Raw genomic sequence first — 25,020 nt, forward strand, 5'->3', positions numbered from 1 at the left:
CTTCTTGGAAATCTTATAACATCACTTCTCCCATACTCTTGAACCAAGCAGTTGCAAGTAACTCGAAATCAAAGCAAGGGGAGGGTCTCAAACCTCTCAATGTGAGAAGTGACAATTTTAGGCAATGCCTAAAAACTACCACAGGTGCTTTACTGTATGTGGGTCTCAGTCTCTCATGTGTAAAATGGAACTACATTATCTCTAAGATTCCTCTTAAAATTCTCAGTTTATGAAGTACTTTCCTTTATTTATCTTAATAGACTCACATTAATATTTGTATATTCAAAAATATTTCCTTTCCTTTATATCACAAAAGAACCATATTACATAAAATTAGGGGGAAAAGAGAGAAAAGTTTCCATTCTAATAGACTTCCTAGTCTTCTCCATATTTTTAGAGTTGTTTTCTTCATGTAGTGTTTATGTGCCTGTGTATGTGTTATGTGTGGGGAAACTTTTCCCCAGAATTAAATAAGCCAGAAGGACATTCTGGAATCTTATTTTTAAGAGGCATCAGTTCCCATTATAACTAAACATGCTATGTAGTAGTAAAAGTTAATCTCCTAATTCAACTGTAGTGGCTATAAATCTCAAGATTACAAACTTGGGTGTGCCAGACATGTCCTGTGTCTTATTTTTCTATAAATAAGAAACCTAACTTTGATTCTGAGCCCCTATCCTGCTGGACTGGCAGGAAATCCAGCCCTTATTGGGGGGGGGGGCTATTCTCCCCGCTAACTCCTGGAGTTTTACCATTGTTTCAGGCTTCCTGCAATAAGAACAAGGAGCAAGGGGTTGGATAGTCCTGGTTCCCAGTTATCAGTGAAGCCTGATTTACTTCTAAGATGCCCATTATCCCATTTGCTGGGTTTGTTCAGGTCTGTCTTTCCTCTGGTCCCTTGCCTTGCTGGAGACTTGGCATTTTTCTTGGGAGAGCTTGAGTGCCATGGGTCTAGATTTGCTTCCTGGCACACCTGGGCTACTCCCTTAAAACCTACCATATCCTCAGGTTCCGGTCCTCAGCTCCAGAGACTAACATAACTGTCATTCCTTCAGGAGCTAGGACTTCTCTATCCTCCATGTTTCCTCTATCCAAGCTCCGCTCCTGCCCATTTGTTACTAGATTTGGATGGCCTATCAACTTGGGAGTCTGAATCATTAGCAACCAAATAACTAGTTCATGTAATCTTCAAACTTTCCCTGGAGAAGAAAATATTTGCATTCCATTCTTCTGATGCTTCAGAGAAAGCAAAGAAGAAGAAAGAAAAAAAAAACACACAAAGTGAAGAACCAATTGATTATTTTTCCATAAGAAGAGTGGATGTTCACATCTTGACACAGAAGAATATATCAGCCTTATTTATATGCATTGTATATCCTCCAGTATAATAAAGGGACTCAAACTTCCATCTGATAGTTTTCTTGAGTCTGTGTTCAACCATTTCCTAAACCTCCTGGGTCTGAGGGAGAACAGCCTCTTTCATGGCTGATAGCATAGAAGAAATACCAAAAAGAAAACAAAATGTTGGATCTGGTATTTACTGTTGGGATGAGACCATACAGGTCCATAATCCCTTATTTGCCATTTCAAATCCGAAACCTCTGAAACATATGAGTAAATTTCCTAACTCATTTGGTTTCTAAACCTGACTTACAGTCATTATTTATCCCATTTAGGGTAAATATTTATGTTGTGTGGCAGAAATATTAATGTTTGATTTTGGGACTGTCACCTGTACTATGCTTTAGGGTGTCACATAACATTCATCTTATTATCTTTCTAAAATTGCTCAAAAGTCTAGATTTCTAAATCAGTCTGACTCCAGAGGTTTTGGATAAAGTTTGGGAGAAGAAAAAAAAATATATATATATATGGAGAACTATCTATCTATATTTACATATGTTGGGAGATATCTCCCAAACCTTATCCATATATACATATATACACACATACCAGTAAGTTTCTTATTCATGATATTTCTTTGTATGCCCATCCCATTCACGCTAGATCATGGGGCATGATATAGCGAAGCATGATTTCAGGGTATGATTATTGAAGCTGAAGAGAAGAAAAGGCAATTTCAAATTTCAAAAGCTTACGGTGGACTCAAAGCAAAGAGGAAGACAGGTATCAGCAGAACAAAACTTCTTGTCATTATACCACCAAGTGTAGTCAAAATTCCCCAGTCTAGGGGAGACAAAAGAACAATGAGGAGAATAGATGTCCGGGCCTGGGACCAGTGTGCTAGAGATCTTGGAGGAACCACACAGACCGAAGTTGAGAGACTGAATGATTTAAAGACACCCAGTCCCCATTAGTGTGACATTTTGTCCGCCTATGGAACAGCATGGATACAGAGTCAGAAATTCTAGAACCTCTAGGGTCTACTCTAGTGAGTACTTCATGCCTTCTGTGCCAAGGAATTATATCAATAGTCTTTCACATTAAGAATCTGGTGAGAAGCTCCTATCCATAGCAGTCTATTGGCCTCTGAACCTCAACAAGGAGTGGCCCCAGGGCCCCCAAGAGCCTTTTCCTAGGCCTCATTTGTTGCGACTTAACCTGAGTAATTTTGCCAGCCATAATTACCAGACTCTGTTGGCTATCAGTAGCTTCTGATGGTTAACAGCTTATTGAGGCTACAGGTTTCCCCAACAATCTTACCAGCAGATTTTAATGAAAGCAAGTCTCAGATGGCACAAAAGGAGTCACAAACTGCTCCATGGCCTCAAAAAAAAAGTCCCAGATCTCTCTTCTTAGTGCTGTCGCCATACTTGGCAACATTCCAGAGGTGTGTGTTGGGGGCGGGGGGGGGGGGGGAGTGTAGCACCTTTATAATGATACCCAACAACCAGAATTTTCAAAATCAATACCTGAACACTGTTTTAGAAGCCTACTTCAAATAACAGTCTGAAGGAGCTAGACTTCTGAGCCAGTTGGATTTTTGTTCACAGGAAGACAGGGAAAAGCCTCAGAATATTTTTAGTCTATTCACACATCTTGAACACCACCATTTCACCAACGAACACTCATTTGTACATCCATTATGATAACTAACAAAACCTCTGCTCTCGTGAAATAACGGTAGGGGAAATGCTTGTAGTCAGTCTGTGAAGTGTGACATTTAATTACATATGAATTAATCATCCTTGTAATACTTATTGAGATTGGAGCAGCCATCCATCCTAGGAATATATGTTCAAGTTATTTTACGTAATATATGTATCTCGAATGTACGTACTAAAGTATTTTAAAGTCAAGTGCAGACTACAACTCCCAGGGCACTCAGGAGCCCTTCAGGTTGGAGTGGAAGGCACTGGATGCCTAGAAAGATAATGGTGGTGGTAGTTAGCTGAAATCCCAGCTGCTCAGCCTCCACACCTGAACTTGTTTGGGACTGAATGGAATCCGCTGAGAATCTTCCAAACTCGGGAAGCAATATACTTTCTTCCGCTTTTCCTGGTTGGGATATTAGATAAGACCCTACTTCTGGAACACAACTGGTTTGGTTAGAATGCCTCCTCACTCTAGCTTCCCGGTGGACTATGCTGAGTCACGATTACTGGAAGGAATATCATTGCTGTTGGCACACACAGGACAGGAAAAAGCTGTTAATGCAGGCAATACCTTGCGGTTTTGTTTTAGGAGACAAGTAATGTATTAACAATAAAGATACTGTGTTAGGAAACTAAATCATTCATACTCTAGCACTGTGTAAAGACATTAAATCATTCACAAGTTATAAATCTTCAGTAATTGATACTAAATGTGATTTCTTAAAAGGCTAATCCTCAGTTTAAATTCAAACATTGGACATTCAAAATTTAACAGTCAATATTATAGAAGTGATTGAGTACATTACAGTCAGAGGAGAATCATGTTATGTAGACCGCTATGCATGACCTAATGTGAAGTGGAAAAGAATCATGGAAAACATACTTTTACCCTGTTTCAAATTTTTTTGTGTGTCTTTCACATCTACCTGTACTCATGAATTTCCCATTCTTGCATTGCCATTTTTCAGCATTATGAATATTGGTACAATGAATATCTTTATATAAGTTAGCATTCGTATATTTTCCATTTCTTTAAAATAGTTGATAAGAACTGGGGCACCTGGGTAGCTCAGTCGGTTGAGCGTCTGACTTCTGCTCGGTTCATGGTCTTGTGGTTCGTGAATTCAAGCCCCGCATCAGGCTCTGTGCTAACAAATAGTTCAGAGCCTGGAGCCTGCTTCAGATTCTGTATTTCTCTCTCTTTCTCCCCCTCCCCTGCTCATGCTCTGTCTCTGTCTCTCAAAAATAAATAAATGTTAAAAAAAATTTTAATAAAAATAAAATAGATTACAAGAAGTTATGAATATTTTCATGGGTCTTGTCATCTCTGTCGAAAATATTTCCCAGAGTAATTGTGTCTGTCTATATTCCCACCAACAGTACTCAAGAACATGTGTTTAACAGCACATTCACCAGCTTTACATATTATCATTTTTTGTTAATTTAATATTCTGTGATTATACATCATCATTGATATTTGCATTTCTTTTATTGATAAAAGGTTGAATTTTTTTCATATGTCTGTTTAGAGATTATACTTTTATCATTGACAATTATCTGTCGTGGGGAGGGAAACAAAACATGAGAGACTCTTAAATGTGGAGAACAAACAGAGGGTTACTGGAGGTATTATGGGAGGGGGGATGGGCCAAATGGGTAAGGGGCATTAAGGAATCTACTCCTGAAATCTCTGTTGCACTATATGCTAACTAACTTGGATGTAAATTAAAAACAAAACAAAACAAACAAAAAAACTAAGGGACAAATCCAAAAAAAAAAAAAAAAAAAAAGAGAAAATTATCTGTCATGCCCTTTACATATTTATCTATTACACCTAAATGATTTTAAAAATTATAGTATTTGCCGTCCTTTTCCAGCTTTTATTTCCCTCTTGATTTTGCTAATGTGTATTTAATGTATACAAATTTTAAAATTTGTATAGAGTTAAATCATTCACTCTATTTCCTTATGAATTCTCCTGCCTTCATATTTAGAAAGCAAACCATCTTTCCAAAAAGCCAACAAAGAACCAACGCTATTTTCTTAAAGATTTTCTGTGACATTATCTTTTAGTAATTATTTACTTTCTTTAGAATGTATTTAGGTGTATGGTGTGGGCTTGAGGGAAGATTATTTATATTTTCCCTTAGAATTTTTTTTAATGTTTATTTATTTGAGAGAGAGAGAGAGAGAGAGCACAAGTGGGGGAAGGGACAGAAAGACAGGGAGACAGAGAATCCCAAACAGGCTGTCAGCAAAGAGCCTGATGTGGGGCTCAAACTCACAAACTATGAGATCATGACCTGAGCCGAAACCAAGAGTCAGACGCTTAACTGCTAGCCATGCAGGTGCTCCGGAAAGATTATATTTTTTCTAATTGCTCAAGAGATACCCCAAGATCATTTAATGTGGAGGTGAGGGCAAGAAACTCATTTATGATTGATTTGTGTTACTTCCATCAGGATCCAGTATATTTGTCCTTGTAATAGAAACTACTTCTGTACTATTTTGCTCCATTATCCAAGTTTCAGTGCAAGGCTGCTGTAGATAATGTTACTTCTAATTAGTGTTAATACTTCTCAATTCCCAGAATTTTCGTTAACATTATGGCTTGTTATTTGTTGTTGGTGGTGTTTTCTTCATGCTGTTTTTGTTCTCATTCATTTTTTTATTAGGAAAATATTAATAATTCAGCATATACCCAGGCCTATACCATATATCCAGACTTCATAAATGCACTTGTTCTGAATTTCATTCAGAATTTAGCCTTTCATTTGAAAAAGAAACAAAATACTATAAACGTCACCACAATCTTGGTAGCTGTCCTTAGTTCCTAATCCCTGTTGCTACCGATCTTCCCAGGTCCCCCTCTATTACGGCTTAAATGTGGCTCTTTCCCATCTATGCATGTACCTGTAATCGAGTGTTATCTTCTGTGTATAATTTTTAATTTCCAGAAGTGGAACTGTATACGTGTTGTTCTACTTCCTTATTTTCTTTACTTAAGATTATGTTTTTGAAATCCATCTATGTGGATACATATCAATCGTGTAGTGTTTATCACATGTTAAAGTAATCAAACAAAGATGCCATCAGATTGAGGTGGCTGAAATGACTTGATAGTCTAGTAGGCAAACCAAAACTTAACCCAGAGTTAATTCCTATAAATGCCTCAAGGTTAAAAAGAACAACCAATCATAAACAGCAAACCAGTGTTTCCTAAATAATGCAATCACTTAAGCTGTAGCCAATCAAATAATTCCCTTTTCTGCTTCTGTGTCTTCTCTATAAAAATCTTACCTCTAGCCCTCGTTGGTAGAGCACTCCTAACTACTTTTTATTTGGGGCTGCCCAGTTCAAAATGATACTTGTTCAAATAAACTTCAAAATTTTAATATGCTTCAGTTTATTGTTTAATACACATAAATATACCGCAATCTTTTCATTTGCCTTGCTCAAATACCCTGGGTTTTGGGGTTTTTTTTCCAATTTTTTTCCAATTACAAAAGGCTGAGTAGACAGTATTGATCTATTTTTATTAGAAAAGAAATGATATCAAAATTAATTAAAAGAAGTAAAATAATTTAAAGTATGAAATTCATCAGAAAATATACAGACTGAGCATAACTAGTGAGAAATAGATTAAGGAGAAATTAGCGTAATTATGACCCCCTCCCCCAAGGTGAGAAAAGGTCTACCAGTTTAAATGCTAACAAGATACGTGCAGGATCTGTATGCTAAAAACTATAATAAATTGATAAAAGGAATACAAAAGACTGGTGAGGAGGAAAACATCTTACTCTGTCCTTCAACATTCCTCTAGCTGGTCTAAGAATCAAACGGACACAAAACAGACTAACGGGAAAATCAAACAGAAGTTTAACAACATTGATATCTCCTGTATTCACAGGAAAGACCCAGGAAAACTGAATAACCCCTCAAAATGACTGAGACAATCACCTTAAATACCATCTCCAGCTAAAGACAAAAGATGACGACGTTGGGGGTGGGAAGTCAGTTATGAGAGGTCACCAAGAGAAGCACAGTAAACACAGGTAAGGATACTGTGCAGATTAAGTCCTTGCCTTTCCCACAGATCAGGGTTTCTAGATTTAGAGTCATCCCCCTCTTCCTGGTACAGAGGGAGACACCCTTACAAGTGAAGATTTCCCTTATCCATGTAAATGTCTCTTATAAAAAAATGTAACTTCTATTTGGTTCCCAGAGCTTCGCTTGTGTCTACAGTTGCTTAAAAATAACCAGCTAAAAATAATCAATATGCCAAAGAGGTATATCTTGAAATACCAACATTTGCTCCTTACAAGACAAAAATAATTGGAGCACTATACTGGGATCATGAATCGGCAGACTCAGTATCATTAAGACATCAGTACTCCCCAATTTGATCTGTAGATTCCACACAACCCAATCAAAATCCTAGTGCCCCCCCTCCCCTTTTCAGTAAACATCAGCAAGAAGATTCTAAAATTTATATAGAAATGCAAAGGAACCAGGACGACCCAAACAATTGTGAAAACAAACTAGGTTGAAGGGTAGACTATCTATTTTGAAGACATACTATAAAGCTATCGTCATCAGAATAAACAGCCCAGAAATAGACTACACAAATATAGGCAACTGATTCTTGATAATTGGCGGGGAAATCTAATAATATAAATAAAATCTCTTGCCAGCCCGTACAAACCTATCCACAAAGGTAGAAGAGGGAAAAAAAAAAAACAGTTTTATTATTGAATAAGCATTAACTCAGAGTGTAAGACACGTCTAAAGAGATTATAAAGACAGAAAGAAATCACATCTCTTTATATAGCAAAGCAGATACAATTCGTTACATACATGTTAATTGTCTTTATCAAAAAGGAAAAATAAAACTTCTCATATCTCTGTGGCAAACAGAAATGTACAACTTGAAGTCAAGCACTGAAGCTGAAACTCCCACAGAGGCAGGGAGACAAGGTCATCCTTCTTGATCTTTGCATTTCAAAGAGATAGCCCATGCTTCTCAAGAAAGAAATCTCTGGAACATAAAACTGGCAAGAGGCTCATTTAGCTTTTAAAAGGACTAAAATGCATTTCAAAGAAAACAGAGCATTTATAATTTCATATTTTCTAAAGGAAAGGCTAAAGGGAAAGGAGAGCAACAAGTTCTCTTCCCCTTTTGGTATGAGGGAGAATTTATTTATTTATATTCGTGTTTGCCCTAACAAATGTACCAAGGCAATTCAATGGAGAAAAGATAGTCCTTTCAACAAATGGTATTAGAAAGACTGGATGTCGTTATGCAACATAAATAAACTTCAATATATACCACACAGGTTATAGAAAAATTAACTCAAAATGGATCATAAATGTAAAAGTAAAATTATAAAAGTTCTAGGAGAAAAAATCTGTGTGACTTTAAGTTTGACACTGAATTTCTTTAGACGTGATACCAAAGGCATGACCCATAGAGGAAAAATGGACAAATTGCAGTTGGTCAGAATTTAAACTTTTGTTTTCTGAAAGTTATTGGTAAGAAAATGAAAAGATAAACTGAGAGTATGGAGAAAATAATTTTAAATAATATTTATGAGAGACAACTTGTATTCAGAACATGTAAAGAATACTTAACGCTCAACAATAAGAAAACAAAACAACAACAACTACAAAACACTCTAAAAACTGGGCAAAAAACTGAATCGGAAATTCACCAAATAGAATAGATGGATGATATATAAGCATATAAAAAAGCTCAACATTATCAGTCATTAGGGAAATGTAAATTAAAACCTCAAAGAGACATCACTATATAAGCATTGAAATAGCTAACTGAAGGGATCAAAATATGCCACCCCAAAATATGCCACTTTGGCATAAGGGTAATTTTGAGCTGAAGGTAATTAAGAAATAAACATAGGGGGAATTCTCCGACCTTTTACTTTCTGCCAGAAGAAGGGCATAATTTTCCCTTTTGTAAAGGAAATATATCAACTGAAAAGATTTGAGTCTGTGTAACAAAATTCACTGAATAATCCTTATTTACTGTACATTTTGTAGTCGCCTTCCAGCCATTTACCCTTCCCTCCCCAGGAAGTCCAAACTTCCTTTTCCTTTGTCTAATCTCTTCTCCACACTTTATCACCCTTTGTTAAAATTGTCTATAGACCTCTGGGTCAAACTACTTCTTTTCTATGAAGCCTCCACATGCATGCAAAATAAACCTTTCTCCTGCTAATCTCTTTTCAATTTAATTCACAGGTTCCAGTACTGAACATAAGAGGGTAGGGGAAATATTTTTCTCCTCATTTACACAAATACAAAACTGATATCACTAAGTGCTAGTAAGACTATTGAGAACAGAAAGTTGTACACATTGCTAGTGGAATGTGAAATGGTATAGTCACTTTGGAAAATAATTTAGGAGTTTCTTGTAAAGTTAAACATATACTTAGCATATTACCCAGCAATCCCCTCGTAAGCATTTACTCAAGTAAATGGAAAATTTATGTTCACACAAAAACCTGTACACAATATTTATAGAGGCTTTATTCATAATTTCCCCAAACTGGAAATAACCCAGAGATCTTTCAACAGATAAATGGGTTAACAAACAATGGTATATGCATACCAAGGACTACTACTCAGCAATAAAAATGCATGAACTATTGGTTAACATAGCAACATGAGTGAATCTTCAGTGCATTTTGCCAGATAAAAGTTGCTAGACTCTAAATGCAACATTCATATAATTCCATTTATACAACATTATGGAAAAGGGAATAATATGAGATTACTGGTTGCTGAAATTTGCAGGTAGAGGAACTGATAAGAAGGGGACTACACAAATAAATTTTTAGGGTGGTGGAATTCTATTATAGTTTCAGATATTTGACTATATTTATTTTTTCAAAACCCATAGAAAAGTAAACTACAAAGGGAGAAATTTACAATATGCAAATTTTAAACTCAAGTAGGATGTCAGGATAACAATAAAGAAGAAATTATTCTGATCCTTGTTAAAATGGTAAGGAAGACTTTATTCAAGACTATGGCAATAAGAATATTTCAAAAAGGGAAATATTAGGTTCAACTTTGAATTGAAAGGTAGCTATGGATTTATAGCCAATGAGCAGAGTGAGGGGGTCAGTGGACAGAAAATTACTAAGTGCAGACATCAAGGGTAGCATGATTCTTGCCTCCTGACCTAACAAAATTCTTGCTAACAGCAGATCAAGACTTAGATATCAAAGGTAGGGGATGAAGAACTTGGTCAGCTATCAAGTTGGGGAATTCTCTGTAAACCTAAGTCCAAAGTCAAAGCCTACTTGAGGGGCTCAGAGTGTCTATCGAAAGTTTGGGCAAAGAGAGATTTTTTTTTTTTTGCAGCAACGAGAAGGGAATGTCGACTATGACAAATAAATCTAACAGTCTTGCAACTATGCAACATAACCTCACGGAAGGAGATGGAGAAAAAAAGGAGCTAACTTAAGTGACTTTGAAGAATAATTTTTTGGCTGGATACTGTAAAGCTAAAGAAAAAAAGAAAACAGTCCACAAATACCATACTCCAGTTGGTACGTTTGTTTCTCTCAGGGGCACAATAATGCAGGTTAGCAATCTTGAGATTAATTTATGTGTAGAGTACAGTTGAACAAATAAGTAAATATATTATAAATAAAGAGAGCCAGATGTCTTACTGTTAGAGAAATAGGTTATAAATAAGCACGTCAGGGAATGCTAGAAAGAACCCTGCAGTGTTGGATTAGAATTGGTGATAACAGTGTGAATTCATGTTCACACACACACACACGTACGCATATGCATTATGCATGTGTGTATAGGTAATATATATAAATTGTGTGTGTGCGTGTACTTGGGTTAGGGTGGGTACATGCATATATTTCCTAGCTCTGTCTTCTGAGATGGCCTAGGTGCAATGACAGCCCAATTACAACCAGCACCCTTAGCGTCTACACATTGGCTTCTACCATTTTCCAAAGAAAGGAGCCAGGACTTCATGGAGAAACGGCTATCTCTAGATATGAGCAATGAAAGATAAGCCTAGAGCATCTGGTTGTGCTGAAGGGAATAAAGTGCTTAAGAAAAAGAGATGGGAACATGTCAAAAGGACATAGGAACCAACCTGTAAAAGCTCCCAATGGTCTAAACTGGAACAATCCGAGCACCAAAACAAATAGCAATGGTGCTAGATTATGACTGAGAGAAAATGAGTATCTGTGAGTCCATGCTGACATAAGTAAGTGACTAAATAAATACGTAAGGAGGAAAAGAGACAAGACTTTCTTACAAAATAATCCCACTTAGTAAATATAGAAGGCGTGAGGGAAATAGAAGATCACTGTTAGAACACCAAAGTAATAATTCCCATAAGGCAATATGCTCTAATGAATGATCAAACCTGTGGGTAAAACTTTAAGGAGAAAGACATTTAAGATATTTACATAGCCTTAACATATCTTCCCCCCCCCCCCAAATATTTAGTAATTACCCCGGGTGTCTTTAACATGTATCTACAAATTCTTTGACACGCCTTTTTCCAGAAATCAGAGTTAATTCTCATCCATTTGAGAGTGCCTTGGATTAAGTAACTCCCTTTTAAAGAATAGTATATGAAAAGGAAGAAAAGAGTAACTTCGTAGTGGAGAAGCCTGGTAGGTTAAAGGTTAAAAATGTTAAAAAGACAACAAAGAAAGCAGGAAACAATCCGGATGTCTGAATGTAGGACTAATTTTGTTTCATCATTGAGGCAAGGCCCTTCTGAGTATTTTACTCAGTGTCCTGTGAGTCGTAAGGTTTTCCAGTGTGGCTGATGGGAGGAGGCATTACTATTTCAGGCCCTGTCAAAGCACGGGTTACTGTTTCCTCCAGTCCCTTAAGAGGGTTCTGCTTCCAGCCACAGGTCATTTCTTCACAGACACATGCTGATCGGTACTCTGTTAAAATATTCAAGGGAGACAAAACCTTTGTGGATCTCCAGAATTTTGAATCTCTGCAGCTCTTGCCTATTCAATATGCTTGACCTTTGAACAACACAGGGATTAGACCTGCCAAACCCCGCAGTCAAAAGTCCCCCTATAACGTCTGAATCCCCTAAAACCTAGCTAATAAGAGCCTACTGCGGATCAGAAGCCTTACCCATAACAATTAATACACTCTTTGTATATGCATTATAGACTGTATTCTTACAAAAAAGTGAGGTGGAGAAAAGAAAATGTTAAGAAAGTCATAAGGAAGGGGCACCTGGGTGGCTCAGTCGGGTAAGCATCCAACTTCGGCTCAGGTCATGATCTCACAGTTTTTGAGTTTGAGCCCCACATTGGGTTCTGTGCTGACAGCTCAGAGCTTGGAGTCTGCTTCGGATTCTGTGTTTCCCTCTCTTTCTACCCTTCCCCCATTCACACTCTATCTCTGTCTCTATCTCAAAAATACACATTAAAAATAAGTTTAAAAAAAAGAAAATCATAAGGAAGAGAAAATACATTTACAGTACCATACTGTAAAAAAAAAAAAAATCTCTGTATGGGCAGTGTGCCCAGTGGTCCCATGGATCTGCCTCTTGTTTCCATGGTGTTTGGACAGAACAGACCCAGGGACACCCCTTCTAGCAATGTCCTACCATTCTCTAGCCTCTTTTCTAGTCACAATCTCCGGGGACCATCTTCTGAGCCATCCTCTACCCTCCAGACCAGCCAACACCAGTTTTTGAGCTTAGCTCCTAGGATATTGCCAATCAACCGTGAATTCCCAGATTGCTCAGAATTAATCCACTGAGGTGGAGACCATCCCTATCAACTGCTTGGTCAGCCTCCATCTGAAAGCTTTCTACACCTACCTCTCTCTGGCCTTCTATTTCATCTGCCATGATGTGGATCAGGAGGGTATTAGCCTCTTCCTTGAGTTTGGAGAAAAGAAGCATGAGGGCCTGGGGTCTTAAAGATGCAAAACCAGCACGGCTGCTGTACCCTCTCTTTCAGGACATGCAGAAGCTGTCCCAGAATAAGTGGCATAACACTTTGGATGCCATGGAGGTCACCATGGTCCTGGAGAAGAATCTGGACTGGATCTTTTGCCTGCCTTTTGGATCTGCCTGCCCTGGGTTCTGCCCACAAAGACCTGCATCTCTGGGACTTCCTGGAGAACCACTTCTTAGATGAGGAGGTGAAACTCATCAAGAAGATGGCAACCATGTGATTAACCGCTGTAGGTTGGCTGGCCCCCAGGCTGGGCTGGACAAGTATCTCTTCAAAAGGCTCACTCTCCAGGCACCTAGGTGGCTCAGTCAGTTAAGCATCTGACTCTCGATCTCGGCTCAGGTCATGATCTTGTGGTTCATGAGCTCAAGCCCCACATCGGTCTCTGCACTAACAGTGCAGAGCCTGCTTGGATTCTGTCTCCCTCTCGCATGTTTTGTTCAGTTGTGTTTTGTTCAGTTGTTTGGTTGTTCCTTATGGACGAGTACATCTGGTTCCTTGAACCAGGTGAACCTGATGCTGCACTTCAGCACCGAAACTCACCGGGGTCAACTTTTCGCCAAGAAGGAAATTGATATGGAATCTAACTAAGTCTAGAATACACTTGACTCCTATCATTGAGAGTAACCGTTGCTGAGTATTTGTTTTATCTTCGGGATTTAATGGTTATTTTAGACAGAAAAGACAGACAAGAGATTTCAGGGATAATTACTCTTCAAATTAGGGAGAGTCATTAGCACTCAAACTCACAATGGAGTCCAAAGTCATCCAAACACACAGCTCCTGTTCTCAATTCAGCAAAATCTTCGATGAATATTCATTGGATCTTTTCTTCTTTTGAAAATAAGAACCAAAGGCAATCCATTTAGATAGGATGAGGCCCAAGACGTGAAGCCATTCAATGATCACTACAGCAAGCAGCCTTACACAACACTCAGCATGGAATTTGAGATCGGCCACAGCAGCACAAATGCCAGTCCTTGGTCTCTAATTACCAGGCACTTTTTAGAAGGTGGGTTGACACAGGGGCTGGCAACCCAGTTTTTCTTCAGTTTTCATAAATGATGGCAATTTATGATTGTTAGCTTGTTTCCATCTTCTGAATTGTAATACATCCCTGTTATTGCAAGCTACGTATCAAAAATCAGATTCACCCACTTGTCTGCCAAACTAGCCCCTCTTCAAATTTCCCTGGTAACGACAACCATTTAAGCATCTACTCAAAATCAAAGACTTGGCGTTAATCTTCCACAAATGCCTTCATTCATAATAGTGCACCCTGACTTTGGCCCTTCAGGGTAGTGTAATCTGCACACACATCACATATGCGGAACCACTGACTTGGAAGGGTGCAATTCAAACATCAGCTAGTATTCAGTCAGGAACGTTGGTACCAATTTGATCTCATTTAGAAGTCAGGCTTTCACAGCTCTGTCAGGCTCTGTTAAGTCTACCTTACTCCCCGTCGTTGGTATCTGGATTTTGTTATTTCGGCTTGACCTCTCCGGGATTCAATCCATGCTTTCCCCAAGGTGTAGAGCATGGGGATTCTGCTAAATCACTGCATTCCAGTTAAAAATATCCTATTCCCTTTGTGGATTTAGACAACCCAGACCTGCTGACAGCAGCTGACCAGCATCCTGGTCAAGCCAGTCCGAGCCCTATAACTAACCACATGCCTTCAACCTAAAACTGAGCCCTGGTCTATAACCACACACACACACACACACACACACACACACACACACACACAGACGGTCTTATGGGTAGTCTCCAGGATCATCTAGCTCTTGGTCCTTGATTGCTCCCGTTAGGAGATGTGTTGCAGAAATTCCCACCTAGACTTTATTTTTATTTTTTTTTAAGTTTATCTATTTTTTTTTTTATTTTTTTTTCAACATTTTTTATTTATTTTTGGGACAGAGAGAGACAGAGCATGAACGGGGGAGGGGCAGAGAGAGAGGGAGACACAGAATCGGAAACAGGCTCCAGGCTCCGAGCCATCAGCCCAGAGCCTGACACGGGGCTCGAACTCACGGACCGCGAGATCGTGACCTGGCTGAAGTCGGACGCTTAACCGACTGCGCCACCCAGGCGCCCCTTAAGTTTATCTATTTTTGAGGGAGAGAGAGACAAAGAGAGAGAGAAAGCAAGCAGGCACGAACAGGGGAGGGGCAGAGAGAGAGGGAGAGAAGGAATCCCAAGCAGGCTCTTGTGCAATCAGTGCAGAGCCTGATCTCACGGTTCTTGAGATCATGACCGGAGCCAAAATCAGGAGTCAGACACTTAACCCACTGAGCCCCCCAGGCGCCCCTACCTAGACTTTACTATGTGGCTACAACTATAATGGGCATCCAGACCTTACAGATACCGAAGAATTTTTACAATTTTCACACAAGAATAAGAGGAACCTGAGTGCTCTCGCCTGGTAGACCAGCAAGTGTCTATAACATGTGTGCACAACCTCCCTGGAAGCCCTGCAGGTTGGGATGTGTCTTTCTTCCCTAAGGATATGAGAAATCCCAGAATTGGTCCACAGGTTCCAGGGCAACAGGCAGTAAACACTCAGTTGTGGCTGTAGGTCTCAGGATAAGAAGATTCCTCTCTAGTGGACCCAAGTCCGAGAGACCTTAGGGAAACACGTGTTTGGGTCTTTGAACACTTGACCTAATCATTCACCTAAAACCCCAACTCACATGTTGATTTAGGTATGATATGAAAGGTATATTTTTATACTTGCATGGGTTCCCCACTGTGATAATAGGGTCCTATTCTCAAAGCAGGGAGAGGAGGAGGTAATAAAGTGTCCCCCAAAGCTCAACCCCCATCGCTCATCTTCTTCCTCACCCAGCCTACCCGCAGCAAGAGACGCCCCCCCTTGCAGAGAGAACAGCTGTGTTTCCAGAATGGTGTAACATCCTTCTGGCCCTTTGGTCTCCAGCAGAATACGATGTAGCCCAAGAAACCTTAAAGCCTCCATCCAGATAACAGAATAAAAATTGTTCGGGACTCACCATTCACTTGAGGGACAGTTGGTAACTCTTTGTATCCTACATTGTTCTCGGCAATCGGGCAGAATTGCAGAATATTGCTAACGTGAGCTGGTAACGCGTGGCAGCGTTAGGGAAATATTAACCAAACCATAACTTGTGATGCCTTAAGGTAGATGTGGCTTTAGTCTCTCACTCTTGTGAGAAAATATCTAGAAATCAAAACTATTCTTATTCCAATACGAAAGTTTTTCTGAGATAAGTCAAGCCTAAGTTTATTTTTAAGAGGAAACTTGGCTCCTTTTCTGGAGGAGCACATACGCTAACACATTTCGGTTACACGCTGTGTGTGTCAGTAACACACTGACATTTCAATTCATAGCACGTGGGTTTTTTTAATTTTTAAATCTTTTAAAATGTTTATTTTTGAGAGAGAGTGTGCACACAAGCGGGGGAGGAGGAAAAGAGAGAGGAGGACAGAGGATGTAAAGCGGGCTCTGTGCTGACAGCAGGGAGCCCGATGTGGGGCCAAACTCACAAACCTCGAGATCATGACCTGAGCCAAAGCAGGACGTTCAACTGAGCCACCCAGGTGTCCCTCAAAGCAATGTGTTTTAAGATTAACGGGTGACTTAAGAGTTTTCTCTAAGGCATAGGTTAATTGTTTTACACTTAGGTATCCAAACATCCCCTAAATAAAAAAGTTATCTCTGAAAGCATATTATTGCACTTACCTGCCAACCTTCCTTACTGCCACAATTATTTATTGAGCAATTACTATGTCCCAATCCCCTTCTGTATATCATAGTCTAATTTTTAAAGTATACAGAAATACATGATTACAAATAGTGATACATTCAGTTTAAGAAAATTATAGAGAAGGGGAGCCTAGGTGGCTCAGTTGTTTGGGTGTCTGACTTCAGCTCAGGTCATGATCTCTCAGTTCATGAGTTTGAGCCCTGCATCGGGCTCTGTGCTGACAGCTCAGAGCCTGGAGCCTGATTTGGATTCTGTTTCTCTGTCTCTCTCTGCTCCTCCCCAACTCATGATCTATCTTCCTCTTTCTCTCTCTCTCTCAAATAAACATTAAAAATTAAAAAAAAGAAAATTATTTATATTGATGCAGATCCCCTTTCGGGCAGGGAGAGACGTTATTCTAAGAAACTGAGAATCAAGCTGAGATCTGAACTGTGTGCAGAAATTCAGTTAGGAGAAGGGAGGAACAGCAGCCTTGGCAGCCGCTGCCAGAACTTGATCTTTATCCCGAGAACTGAAATCACTTGCTTCCGTGTAGCTTAACCACCAGGACCGAGAACCAAGATGACTATCGTCAGCATGATTTAAATGTTTGTTTCAGGAGATTCTCGCTCAGAAAGTTAAGGTTGTAAATCAGAGAATAACTTCCCTGTTTGCTTTAGGAAACCCTGCCAACTAATTTATCCAGACAAACATTTGAGCCATCTCTCCCATCAGGACAAAAGAGTGCTCCCTGCAGAAACAGCTTGCTTATCACACAACAGTGTATTTATCAAGACTTACATCAAGTATCTCACCTTGCTGTGCCCACCAAGCCTATATGATCCCATGATTAACTGTATCCCAATCAGTCTGCCTTGGAAGAGCCATCGGAGCACAGACCTGAAGCTTGTAAATACCATCCTCCAACTTCTCCCTTCTGAGATATCACTAAGACTCTTGCAAGGCAGTGTTCCCTGTACTCGACAGAGCCGATAAACTTAGCTTTGCTTGATCAACAGGTTTTCTAAAGGTCTCTGGCAGAGTTGGTAGTTGTCAACCCTAAGACCAAACAGAAAGTGAGAGATAGGACCAGTTTCGTGTTCTAATCTAGTTGCAGTTTGGTTAAGTACATTAGACAGAGCCCGGAACCAATGCACGGATACACCAGGGAGGTTATTGCTATAGTCCGGAGGAGAGGTGAAAGATGCCTGGAATTTGGACATCTTGGATAAACGGACGGATCGGGGACATGTCTTGGAGGGAAACCCAAGAAGGCTTGCTAAGTCATTGGACAGCGGGGGGGAGAGAGACCCCCTAGGTATCAAGCCTGAATTGTACATTTTGGTTTGCTACACTAGATAGGAAGTTGTGCCATTCACTGAAATGGAAACACAGACGAAAAAACAGGTTTGAAGATGAATGTAGGGTTGGGGTAGGAAATCATGAGTCAGTTTTGGGCTTGCTGAGTTTGAGTGAGACACCCTAGTGGAGGTGTCGAGTAAGCATTAGCACAGTGGTCCAGGAACTCAAAAAGGTCCGAGAAACAAAGCAATGACCAAATACTCAGAAAATATTTATTTTCACCTCCACTCTGGTCCCTATAAACATTTCTTATTTTTGAATTTTTTTTTAACATTTATTCATTTTTGAGAGACAGAGCGTGAGTGGGAGAGGGACAGAGAGAGGGAGACACAGAATCTGAAGCAGGCTCCAGGCTCCGAGCTATCAGCACAGAGCCTGATGCGGGGCTCAAGCTCACGAACCACGAGATCACGACCTGAGCCAAAGTCGGACACTCGACCAACTGGGCCACTCAGAAGCCCCTAAACATTTCTTAATATTTCAAGTCAAAAGACCCTCTCTACTGCTGCCTTCCAACTTCAAAGGCAAAAAGGAGACAGGAAAATTCCTAATCTAAAAAAAATAAAAATAAAAATTCCTAATCTAATTTGAGAAAGGTGCCATGACAGTATGAGATAATTATTGCCCTCTGAGACCAAGCTGGTTCTCGGTGCTTTTGTTCGCCAAGTAACTGTGGGATGCCAGGCATAGTCAGATTGCTAGGATTGGTCCACAATGACTCTTTCCTCTCCATATAGCTACAGAAAGTGAAGACATTTTTTCTAATTTTTAGCTACGGCGCTCCACCTACACCTGTCCCCACATGGGCCTTCATTTTCAGGGTCAGGGTGCTTCACGTAACCAGTCTCATGCCAGGAAAGAAGGGAGTGGAAAATAGAATAGAGACGGAGAGGTCTCATTTTTCCCCATGTGTGATTCCAATTGAACCTGGGGTTGTCCTTTGTGCTGTGAGATTATTTTTCTCTGAAGAGCTGGTCAGGTGTCCCTTACTGTAATGCTGCTATTTGAATGGGTTCCCTAAAGCCAGGGGCTTCCTGAAAAGGGGGCTTTTTTAATGCATCCCGTTGGATTAAGCAAGTATAATCCAATTTTTCTTGAACTAAACCATGTAAAATAAATCTCAAACAAATCAAAACAAAATCAAACCATTTCTAATTTGCTGGAATGAATTCCCACAAGATCAAGCTAGCTCAAATGGAATGTGATCAAGGTAGAGAGACATAAAATTGCTTCAAACTGGAATCAGGCCAGCTCTGATTATATTAGGTGAGTTCAGACCGGTTTAGATTAAGAGAAATAAAACTGGTCCTGAAGAGGTTAAATTGAATCTAAAAAAAAATTTTTTTTTTTTTTTCCCAGTTCAAAATTGGCTCTAATTGAGTTAAGGGGATTAGGACATTTCAAGTTGTATCAATCTATTTCCGGTTGGATTAGGTAAATGTGAGCGGGGCAAGGCTGACTCTGCTTAGCTTGGACCAACCAGACCAGATTCCAGTTAAAATGGAATCAAACCTTATCAACCTAGGTTTATTTCTGAGCTCTCTGGAAAAATAATGCTTTCAGAACTGGTGCCACTGCATGTGTCACAGTGGCAAAACCCACAAGTTGCCTGTCAGTATCCGTCCTCGTATTTTTCTTCACTACTAACAGAACTACTTATATGGTTGTGGGCATCAACATAGGTAGAGCTTTAAAACACCCACAAAAACAAGCAGACGAAAAATACTGTATTTCCCATTCTTTCCCGAAGAGAAAGTGTGTCACATGAAGAGGGGCGGGGGGTGGGCAGCTCCTGGGAAAGTTTCTTTCTGCTTCTTGCTGCTCCAACTTGAAAGTTGGAGAAGATGGCTGGAACCACAGTGCACAAATTACACCCATGAGTAAAACTTGATGAATGAATCCATCTCTAAGGGTGGCAGAGTGAAAATATGGAAGGATCTGGGGTCCCTGACACTAGGGTGGAGGTACCATCCAGCTGTCAGCACCCCTCCCAAGTCTCCCCAACATTCACCAGTCCCGCTCAAGGCTTGGGTGGTAAGCACCTGTATTCTCTGCTTGAAAACCTCTTAGGGTCATGGAAGTATGATCAGGATGGTCAGGGAGCTAATACTCCTGGGATCAGCTCTCATTCAATTAATTCCCCAATGCATTAAATACCCCATCTTCTTTACCCCTCGGATGGAACACCTCTGAGGTACATTCTACACTCTTTCCCAGAGGTCATGGACAGTCGTCACAGCATTAATTTGCTCACTAACATTCACTATACTGGTTTCCTTCTTCACTCCACTGGCTCCCAAACAGCGCTTCCTGGGCTCACCAAGCGATCAGGCTTCTTGCTCTCAAATCCTTATCTGTGTCTTCTTACTGGGTAACCCAAGGTAAGATAGAAACTCCAGGTTATCTATGTTGGAACCTCCTTTGAATAGAGAAAAATAAACCCCTCCAATGAAACCACAATTAATTGGGGTTTCATGTGCATGCTACTAAATCTCATCCTCTTTGATCCAGTGAGCAACGAGATACTTCTTGAAGTTCAAATCCCTTTATGTTACCAGATCTTTTTTTAATAAAGAACTATTGTTAAATGTCAAAAGCCCAAACAGGAATTTTAAAGTGTCTATGCCAACCAGTTGAACAGTTTTCAACCAACTGAATCAAGTCTACTAACTGCTAAAGGAAATACTGAAAATTATACTTTAAATGCTTATTTTTAGCAAATAAAATTTCAGTGAGACATTTTAACAATGGCCGGTAATAATGAATAGATTGCCAATTCTAAAGGAAATCTGTTTTCACTCGACCCATCCCCAGCATTTGATATGGTGGGGCATTCCCTCCTCCCCCCAAAATGTTTCTTTACTTGGCCTGGGGGTGACCACTCTCTTGGTTCTTCCTCTACCTCACTGGCTGCTCCTTTTCAGTCTTCATCGCTGGTCCTCTCCATCTTGTGCTCAAGTCCCAGGGCTCAGTCCTTGCCCTGCCTCTCCTTTTATATCTCTGATCTAGACCTTTAGATGATCTCACCCAGTCCCATAATTTGAATTAACATCCCTATGCTGGTGGTTCTCAAACTTGTAGCTTTAGCCCCAACTTCCCCCCTGAAATTGAGACTCAAAATAATTCCTTACATCAGATCTGCTTGTCTGGCATAGACACCTCACATTTTACATGACCCCAAACAGGTTAAACTACTCTCCTCAGAGTCCTTCTCTCAGCAGATGGCAATTCCTTTCTTATAGTTGCCCAGACTAAAAGTGTATGAAACTCTCCTGAATCCCCCATTTCTCCTGGAATACTCCACTCCATCAGCCAACCTTACCAATTCTACCTGCAAATGCCTCCAGGGTCAGACCCCTTTTCGTCACTTCCCTCATTGCGACTAGTATAAACGATCATCATTTCTTGTTTGAACTCTTGCGGTTGCCTCCTGTTTGGTCTCCCCGAATCCACGCCTGACAACAGACATCCTATTCTCCAAACGGTAATCAAAGTGATCCTTCTAGGGGCACCTAGGGTGGCTCAGTTGGTTGAATCTCTGACTCTTGAGTTCAGCTCAGTTCATGATCTCAGGGTCATGGGCTCAAGCCCCGGATCAGGCTTCATGCTGACAGTGGAGCCTGCTTAAGATTCTGTCTCTCTCTCACTCTCCCTCTGCCCTTCCCTCCCCATCTCTCTCTCTCTCTCTCTCTCTCTCTCTCTCTCTCTCTCTCTCTCAAATTAAAAAAAAAGTGACCCTTCTAAAATAGAAGTTGAATCACATCAATACCGTGTTCAGATTGTCCAATGTTATTTCTGCCTGAATCTAAGTCCCCACCCACAGGGCCCAGTGTACTGACTCCCAGATACTTCTGTGATGTAATCATCTACCACTCACTCCATGATTCCCTCTGCTTCAGCCTCGCTTACCTCCACAGTGGTCCTTGAACATACTAAGAATATTGCTCCTCAGGCCTTTCTCTGACCATATCCTCAATCTAGAATACCCTTCCCCCAGACACCCAGATGGTCCCCTCCCTCACTTCCTTAGTCTCCCCTCAAATGTCACCTTATTAGAGAGGCCCTACCCCAACCAACTTTTCTCCAATAGCACACGCTTCTCTCCTCTCCATACTCTTCCCCTCTCTTCTCCTTAATTTTTCTTCAAAATTCTTATTACCACCTGACTTGTCACATATTTACTTGCTGTCTGCCTCAACTAGACTGAAAGCCTCAGAGGAGCGGGCACTTTGTCTCATTCACTGCATATCCCTGGCACCTAGATAGTTGCCCAGGATGTACTAGGCACACCATCTATATGTTCAAGGAGTGAATGAATTACAATTAACCTTTTGTTGGAAAATTATTCTTGACCATTCAGTCAAATACATGATTGGGGGTGGTGTATCTGAATATGTGAAGGATCAAAGAATGGACTTTTTAAAGTATCTGGTAACAGTTATTCTTTTCATTGATCAAGGAACTATCATCTCTCAAGAAAAGGTCCAACGGGAGCTGAGCCATGGCTATCGGGTTCCCGATAGAAGACAAAACAAGAGGCAAATCCCCACTTTGCCATAACTGCTTTTTCCATTTTACTCAAGGTGTTGGCTAAAAAACAGACAGCTTCCAACCGACTCATTCAATCATTTAGCTAAAATCCCAGCGGAACTCAATTCACTTCTAAAATGCATTGAGAAAACCCAGTAAAGAGGAGATGACAGGAATAGAAAAGTCGGTAACATTCAGTGGGCGCTAATGTTGCTTTTTATTTCATGAGACCTGAGTTATTGCAAATATCAATTTCAGGAACATTTTATGTAGACATTAAAACAAAGAAGCAACAAGATATGTAAAACACACATGCGCGCGCACACACACACACACACACACACACACACACACACACACTTATCACCAGAGAATAAAGTGATTCAGAGAAAGATTAAAATATTCTTTGACTGATGGAGATATTGAGAAAGCACACACCCTGAAGCGAAAACATGGAATAGAGCAATAGTACACATCTGCTTTTTACTCTTCAAAATGTAATCAACACAGTTGACGATATCGAATGGAAGCTTATTGAATATGCGAAGTCTAATACTCTTCAATCTTTTTTGCCTCCCAAATCAGAGTTCTAATCAGATTCACAACCTTACCTGTGGAACTCCGCACCCACACCTCTGAATTCTGTTTATTTCTTAGTCAAATAGAATTCTCCTAGAAACCCAGGACCAGGATCAGAGACAGAATTACAATCACTCGCTCCCAAGAGGAACAGAGGAGGTGTCTGCACTGAAAAGGCCTACAATTCCCAGATTCTCTGCCTAATATAAACCACTTAATAGTCTACACTGACGTTTCAAAGCTTGATAAAGGGAATGTTGTATAACCCTGGACTTCATTCTGGTTATTTCCTATATGCAGAGAATAAGATAAGAAATGGGCCCCTCACGCCGAGAGAGATACATAGCTGGAGACATCTGTATCTAATGTCTACTCCAAGCTAATGGCACAAGCGCTTTGGGAAGTGAATTAGTACCATTGCTTTCATTAAAAAGGCCATGCTACAAAGTGTCTGTCCTTATCCTTATCTCTAATTTAAGTAATTTAGAATAGATAACGGTTAATTTTAACTTTTGAGAATAAACATTCAGCTGCATAAAAGATACATCTTTGTAAAGTAAACATCTTAAACAGTTCCTCTGTTCAAAAATATATATACTTCTGATGCCCCTAAACACTTGTGCTACAGATGCCATGGCCGTATTTTCAAACTGACTCAGGGGTCGCTGAAATATTAGCTATCTCTTTGCTGGAAAAACATCGGAGTTATTATTCAGTCTTCACAAGGTTGCGCTAAGCCACTGGTTTCAGATTTTGCCTTGCCTCAGAATCACCTGGAAAGCTACTTCAAATATAGAATGTTGAGTCGCACTTGAAATATAAAGGGTCTGATTCGGTAGGTCTGGGCGGGGCTGAGAACCTGTATTTCTAACAAGTTCCATGGCAATGTTGATGCTGCCAGTGGAGGGACCACCAATTCGAGAACCACTGCTTTCAACTATTAATTTACATGTTCTTGAAAAGGGCAATCGAAGCTTAGAACCCAGGCCCTCCCTGTGTGGTACTTACTAAATAAACTCTCTTCGAGGCTGTGTCCTAAAGACAACTTTTGAGCAAATCCATTTTTTCACTTCCTCCTTTCTAGCAACACTAGTGCCCAGGCAGCTAAAGAGTCCTTAACACTATTTGCTTAGCATTTCTGCTTTGACAGGCCAGACCAGGCCACCTTTCCTATTTCTCACCAGAAGGGCCACAGTCTCCGTGTCCCCAGATGCCCTGGATCTGAAAGCCTCCCCAGGACAGGACCCGTGCCTCTGGGGAACCAAAAGCCACAGCTACATGTCTCTCCCCAGTAGGTCTATCTCGTCCAGGAGGAAGTCCATGTCCTCCCGGCTCACTTGAGGGCTGATCACCACCTGGCGGAAGAAGTTGACCTTCCCCCGGTGGGGCTGGTAGCCCAGCATCAGGCTTCCCTTCTTCATCATCCGCTCCTTAATGGTTGGGGCCACCTGCACGGGCGAGAGGAGGGAGGCGGTGAAAGACAGAGCGCATTCCTGCTGCATTCCAACCAGGCATCTGATACTCACTGGCATCCACTGTGAACCCCGTTCCCTTGCGCACAACAAGGTCAACGTTCATAATGATCTACTGAGAACTTACAGCATATGAAGGCTGATCCAATGGCTTTAGATCAGTTAATTCATTTAACCTTCACAGTGACTTCATGAGAGAGATACAGATATCCCCATTTTTGGATGAGGAAATTGAGGTACAAGGTGATCAGACAGTCTGAGGTCCCATGTTCAGAAAAAGTCAGTGAAAGAGAAGGTAGCC

At 40.4% G+C, this 25,020-nt stretch overlaps 1 protein-coding gene and 1 pseudogene across 1 annotated transcript in view; one reads left to right on the forward strand and one right to left on the reverse strand.

Annotated features, from left to right (window-relative positions):
- The first annotated feature begins 6,720 nt into the window (after positions 1 to 6,720).
- LOC128777380 (ferritin light chain-like) lies at positions 6,721 to 13,473 on the forward strand (annotated as a pseudogene).
- An 11,010-nt stretch (positions 13,474 to 24,483) lies between these two features.
- The window catches only part of GADL1 (glutamate decarboxylase like 1), a 167,035-nt gene continuing 166,498 nt past the window's right edge, over positions 24,484 to 25,020 (reverse strand). The window contains exon 15 of the mRNA XM_019422854.2: positions 24,484 to 24,695. Coding sequence (XP_019278399.1) covers positions 24,522 to 24,695 — 174 coding nt within the window. The 3' untranslated portion in view covers positions 24,484 to 24,521. The remainder of the gene's footprint in view (positions 24,696 to 25,020) is intronic.

Source organism: Panthera pardus, unplaced genomic scaffold, assembly GCF_024362965.1.
Source record: "Panthera pardus isolate Hobbes unplaced genomic scaffold, ASM2436296v1 HiC_scaffold_16, whole genome shotgun sequence".
NCBI lineage: Eukaryota > Metazoa > Chordata > Mammalia > Carnivora > Felidae > Panthera > Panthera pardus.